Source organism: Cariama cristata, unplaced genomic scaffold, assembly GCF_000690535.1.
Source record: "Cariama cristata isolate BGI_N322 unplaced genomic scaffold, ASM69053v1 scaffold2799, whole genome shotgun sequence".
NCBI classification, from domain to species: Eukaryota; Metazoa; Chordata; class Aves; order Cariamiformes; family Cariamidae; genus Cariama; species Cariama cristata.
This window is the reverse complement of record NW_009633899.1, coordinates 43,135-49,808: the sequence shown is the minus strand read 5'-3', so window position 1 is coordinate 49,808 and position 6,674 is coordinate 43,135. Positions and strand designations below refer to the sequence as shown.

The 6,674-nt window shown below is 38.2% G+C and overlaps 1 protein-coding gene across 1 annotated transcript in view; it reads left to right on the top strand.

Moving 5' to 3' along the window:
* The window catches only part of LOC104166848 (glypican-5-like), a 118,428-nt gene extending 112,518 nt beyond the window's left edge, over positions 1–5,910 (top strand). The window contains exons 4-6 of the mRNA XM_009706939.1: positions 555–614; positions 2,472–2,597; positions 5,781–5,910. Of these exons, the coding sequence (XP_009705241.1) occupies positions 555–614; positions 2,472–2,597; positions 5,781–5,910 (316 nt within the window). The remainder of the gene's footprint in view (positions 1–554; positions 615–2,471; positions 2,598–5,780) is intronic.
* Positions 5,911–6,674: the final 764 nt, after the last annotated feature.

The following is a 6,674-nucleotide window of genomic DNA, read 5'->3' as shown; positions in this document are numbered from 1 at the left end:
CCCCGGCAGTGGTGCAATCTGACTAGAACTGAACAGCAAAAATATCTGTTATATTTACGCTATTTAATAAATTGATCATTGTACCAGAAAATAAATGCTACTCATTCATATCCCCTTTCCCATGGTTCTCATTCTAAACTGTTTGCCATTGTTTTCTTGTATAGCTTCGTGTATTTAGAGTTCTTCCATTTGGTATCAGTTATAGTTAATTTAAGTACCACTGAAATTATTTTCAGCTTTTTGCTGTGTGCTGCACTTGTAATTGCACTCTTATTTGAAAATGATTGCCATAAACAATCTCAGTTTGTATGTTTTTTTCAGTATTGCATTGACATTTTTAATTGCATCTATACTTTGGAAAAATCTCATGACAATTTTCCTCCTTATTTGTTTTCTTATATTATCCTATGCATGTTCTTGATGATCTTTCTTTCAAATAATTTTTACTTTTCTCTTTTGTTTCTTATTTCTTTTCCTCATTTGCCTGAATTCCTGCTTCTCCCCTGCTCCCCAACCTCTCCTGATTGATGCTTATTCTCCCCGGCATATTCCAGTTCTCTGCCTCTGAAAGCTTCAAAGAATGACAAATCAAGAAGTTTGAAAAAAATATCTCGGTAAGAATGAAAACAAGGTGACATATTTTTGTCTCTACACTTAGCTGATCTCCGTTGTAAGCTGCTGTTTCAGCTGTAATCTAAGAATTGGCATCCTTTTGATTACTGCTTTTATACTGTGGGGCCCTGGGAAACAGTACATTTTTCTACCCTAGTGTGTTTAATTTTATACTGATGAAAAGTAAATATTTTCACTCGTTAAGATTAAGAGTTGGACACAATTCTGTATTTGCTAAGATGCTACTTAGAAATGCCAGAGCCCCACTCTGCTGAAAATGCAAGGGAGTTTAAGCTGCTTGGGGTGAGCTGAGTAAGACAAGCTTTAACTCTTACAAGGGTGCTCTTTTCCTTCAAAGAAAATTCCATTTTAGAACCCGTAAAATCTTTAGCATCTGTGTCACCTTTCATAGTTGATACTAAGGCTGTTCTGTCAGGTAGGTGGCCTTCTGTCTGGGCCTAGCTTTACTGTATAAATACTTAGAGGTCATATTTGTAAGTTAGTGATCAAGAGGTAGAAATGCTGATTCCCTCGTAACCCCCAAATTTCCTGCTTTTTTTCTTTGCTTTAATAACAGCTTTCCTGCATTATTAGGGTTAGTTCCTTAGGACCATGTGATGACTAATTTATCTAGAGCAGGATTTCATCACACAAGATAAATGGGATTGTTAAATGCTTTTGAGAAAGCATAAAGAGAGCTGTGGGGAGAGATGAGCACTGCCTAAACCTTGTAGGGGAAGATACCTAGCAGTGGACTTTGATATTGTTTAAAGCACCTGTTGCTCCCAAAAGAGTAATAAATCCTGACTGTTTCTGTGCCAAACTCCATCCAGCTGTATCCCCAGGCACCTCTTCAGTGCAGTGTCCCCTTACAGCCTGCCAGGTAGAAACACGATAAACCAGAGTAAATCTGTTGGCCTTCCCAATGGGGCTGTTGAGGGACTTCTGAGACAAGCAAATAACCCTGTGAGAACTCAGTTTTGTGTCCTGCATCTTGTTCTCAATATCTTTAACATCTTATACCAGACAGGAGCTTCTAATGCTCTGGAGATAGGGTAATTTCTCATTCTGAAGTACTGTGTTGTGTGCTCAATTAATACTTGGTTTGTTACAGTTTATTTTTATGGCTACCTCAGCCAGGTATATATTATAGGTATAATCAGATTATAAAAGAGGCAGCAGTTTGCCCACAAGGCATTTTTCCATACACCAATGATTGGAAATGGTCTGTTTGTACTGACAGGCACAGCCTCCTCTTAACAGGTGAGGTGCCAGACATGATGAAAGAGAAATTTCTTTCTGATAAGAATGTGACATGGAAAGTAATGATGGGGAGGAATTGACCCCACCACATCTCAAGGAGATGACTTCTGTACTGCTGCTGTGGGTATGGGGTACTTACAGCATATTTCAGGTTTTGTGATGGGGTGTTAGCTTTAGGAAGCCTTTTCCATTCAGGTTGTTGACAATGTTCGTAATTCATCTCGCACGTGTGCCAGAAATAGAGAAATACTCACTTCCAGTAACAGAGAAAAAGTCTGCTCCTTTAATGATGGTGTGTTCTCATGATTTTTTTAATCTGTTTAGAGAGAGACTATAGATGTTTTCAAAATTTTGTGAGATGTCTTAACGTAAATTGTTAAAACCACCCTTTGTGTGTAATTATGTGTATTAATGCTGGACTAAGTAAGACTGGATGATACATAGGAGTAGAAATATGCTAGGAACAGAAATTACTAAACTTGGATGACTTAATTTCTGTAAGAGTTCTAAACTAATCTTGTGGAGGGTTAAGTTGACAGGGGCTTAAACCATAATTTTACTGTTCTGTTGTTAAATGTGTTCTTCCTGCGTTACAGAGAGTTCATCAATTACATGAAGCGATCCCGAACGTTTTATGCCTCTATAGCAGAAAGGCTGTGTGATGGAGACTTGGTGATGAGAGACAGCTCAACCTGCTGGAATGGAGAGGATGTTGTGGAAAGGTACAGTTACGGGTAAAAGTTTTCCCTAACGGTGAAAAAGGTGACTTCATATGCTTCTGATGATCCAGAAGCATTCTGAGACACTGTCGTCATAAGTTTCTCCTTCATAGTGAACTTGATACATAATTGAGCAAGGGTTTTGTTAAAAGAAAAGGTTGTTAATGCTGAGTTTTAGGTATCTGTATTAAACGTAACGGAACACTTTCTTGAAGAGCTGCTTTGTAAAGTCCCTTTCTTTCACTATAGAGAGACAGCCTTTTGTCTGTGGAGAGATCTTCTTACCCTCTAAAGCTCAGTTATCAAGCAGTACCTCCGTGACTGACTGGAGGTCCCTTCCAGTCTGCTGTTTATAGGCTTATTAGTGCAAAGCTGAACATTATGTTTGGCCATAATTAGAAAATATGTAGCTCTTCCTGCAAAGGTGTCAGAAAAATACAGTGACCAGACCATTATGTTTTTAAAGGATTTCCCTTTTCTCAGTTTCTGACGTAGGACTTTGAATAGCAACTGGCTTTGGAATTGCCCAGCATCCTTACCAGAGCATGTTCTGCAGGAATTCTTATAAACTAACAATTAATAAAGGCACTGTTCCATGTTGGTAGAGCAGCTAGGGGCTCTGTAGGGCGAAAAGATCTTTCTAGTTTGTCAACTAGTTTTTTTCGCCTCTGTATTTTATCACAGTCTTTCCTGTGACCCTTTAGAATCCAAACTGAAAAATACACTTGCAGTCTCCATGAGCTAAACTTCTTGCTGTCATTTCTCTTACTCTGTATAACATGAGGCAACATTGCCCTGAGGAGAAAGAGGTATTCAGAATACAACTGTATCTGTTACTATCGCTGTCAAAGTATACATCGGTTTTTGCAGTGAGAGCTGGTTGGAAGTGTGCCAGTGAACATTTCCCAAAAATATCTTTTTGTCGAAACAGAGACATTCCATGGGAAGCTGGTTGGAAGTGTGCCAGTGAACATTTTCCAAAAATATCTTTTTGTCGAAAGAGAGACATTCCATGGGGTTGTGTTGGCTTTCATGATGTTTCTTTTTGAAGTGTATTTTGTAGTCTGTAGCAGTTTTAAAAGATAAAGTTCTAGCGTTCTGTTTTCTTGCTTTAAAACCATTTTCATGATTGAAAATCGAATTGTAGGAACTTATGGAATAATTCCGATGTGGAACAGAGAGAGATGTTACAGTAATAGGCTGTCGTATCAAAGACAATTCTGACTACCACACAGTTCTGCTTAGACTTCTCATGTGTAAATACATTCAGCTTAATTATGTTGGAGATATTCAGAGATAAATACATGTCTAACACATTCAAAGATAACTTCAAAGTTTAATATTTCAATGTATATTGGCATTACAAATTAATTGTAGAAGCATATATTTGAAGATTTTGGCAACAATGCAGTATTCTAAATATTAATGTATAATGATTGTCATATTGATTGAAGTTTTTACTGTAAAAGTAATGGAGAGGAAGTGGGCAGAATATCAGTATTTCTAATCAGTATTTCCATTTCAGAGTCCCTTTTGCTTGTAATGTGTTGCTGCATACACAGTTAACTTTTAGAACAAACAGCTTTCTGGCCAAAAGAAAAAGAAGAAAAACAAAACCAAGAAAAACATTTTCTACATCAACTCTCTGAACAAAAAATTAATTAAAATTGAGGTTTAATTTTTATCTTATGTTGTAAAAAAAAAAAAGGCAAGCTGCTTAAATTGCTGATATGCATGTTTTAGAAAGGCATGAAGGGGAAAGCTGTTGGTTTTTACCTTTGCCAGTCTGTAACTTTCCCAGAGCTGGAGACGTGGAAAAGTTTCAGGTTTGAAAAGGTAGGAAGCTGGGAAAAGTAGCAGGGAAAAGAGTAACAAGACCCCTCATAATTTGAATTAAAAATCAAAAACCAAAGGAGAAAAAAAAACCCAAACAAAAAACCGAACAAACCAAAAACCTACACTCCAAAAATGACAATAAAAAAACCCCACCACCAAACCCTGAAATATGTTTCTGTACTTAACATATTAAATGGGCAAATTAGAAAAGAAAAGTTTAAATTAACACGTTTAATCAGACAGAAAGTGTATGTATTTATTAGTTCTGTCTCAGTATTGATTGCCTTAAAAGGAGGAGACTTTGCAAGCAGCCTGCACTGCCGACAATGCTACACAGCAGCACAAACGTGGTGCCTGCTTGCTGGCAAATTTTACTCCTTTCATTGTCTGTTTTATAGGCTGGACTTGTCACCAGTTCTTCCCACATGAGAAATAAACCTGTCCTGGTGATGCCTGAGGATGCATTTCTCTTTGCTCTTTCTCCTTTCCCAGGAGACTAGAGGAGATCAGCAGTAGTGAACAGCTCTGAATTCAAAATAGAGCCTTATTCTTAACTCTATATCAGAAAATAGATCACCCCAATTAATCTGGTGGATCTTTTGTGAACCTGAGTTTAAGGTTACTCAGGCTGCAGAACTGGCAAAAGCTGTGATTCCTGTTTCCTCAATGCTTCCTGCATTTCATAATGCTATTTGAAAGCTGGGCGATATTTATGCTGCATGCCAAAAGGCATTCAAGCTCTTTAGGAAAAACAAACTCAACCTTTAAAAACAATTTGACACACAAATGCAGCCTGAAACAGTGTGAAATTGACTCAGAAATGGGGACTGTGCATTTGATTAGTAGAGAGGGCACTTGAGGTCTGTCAGGGGATCTGATAAACAGGATTCTCATTGTACTTTTTTATTTATTATAATTCTCTGGATTGGGTTTTATCATGTTTAAATCAATGCACTAGCAGGCAAAAAAGGTTTGAGCTGCCAGTAAATACACCATAAAAAGAGCCAGGTTGTTTCTGCTGGTTTGAGAATATGCTTCTGGCCTGCTCTTCAGGTGAACAGCAAAACATGGCTTTGCTAGGAGTCCTCTAGTGTCAGTTCAGGGCCTTTGAAGACATTAGAAATACTTGCACCAGGAGTACTATCATCTGTTCTCTTAATTACTCTTTTGAGCAACTTGTTCCTGGAACAAGACTTCATGTAAGAAATAGTCTGTGAGGCTAATAAATGGTCTGAGTCTACAAAGAATGCTCAGAGAAGATGAGACTAGAGCAGAAAAACTGGAAAAATATTTTTCAAAGTGAAGCAAGCTTGGAGAGATTTCTGTACTGGAACCTTTCTTTCGTGGCAGTGTGTCAGATGATTACCTCAATACCATGCCGGTAGAAGAGGTTGCAGGAGAAGTTGACAGCGTGAACCATTATGCACTGCCAGGACCAGACACTGTTCACCTAAGAATTCTAGAAGGACTGAAGGGTTAAATAGTTAAATTATTCATTGTGATACTGCATTTTCTTTAAGACTGCTCCAATAGAAGATGATGGAAAGATATGAAATGCAAAGACATCATTGTATTTTAGCAAAGTAAGGTTTTCAGAAAGGTGTGGCTGGTAAACTTGGTATGTAACAGTAAAAACTGTAGAAACCATAAGCAGATGAACTTGATACTTAGGGAAAGGAGTCAACATGTTGGGAATCTTTAGAAGGAGACATGTAGACAGGGTAGAGTGCTGTGGTCTGCTTGGATTTCTGATAGACACTTGATAAGGTCCTTCACACAAGGCTGGTAGAGATGAAAATAAGGGTAGGTAATACATAGTCATAAGTTTACAGTAGAAAGAGGTCACCAGTGACAGTGCATGGGGATTTGTGCTGGAACCCATGCTATTCATCTGTCATAAGACCTGTGAAGGGGCGTGAATAGTGAGGTGACAGCACGTTCTGATGGTACTAAGTTATCCTGGGTAGAAAAGAGAAGGGTCAACAGTGGTTAATTGCGGGAGGAACTCCTAACATGGAATGACCAGACAGTACAATGGCATATGAAATTCAACATGGGGAAATGTAAAGTGATTCATGTAAGAACAATCCAAATGTTACGCAAATGTATAGAGGGAGCAACAAGGAAGAGGATCAAGGGCATAAAATGGATCCTGTGGAATTTCAGGCACTCCAGCCTGACACAGAAAAGGTAGAAGTGGACTACGATAATGGCCTATAAAAATCATACGTGTTGTGGAGATGG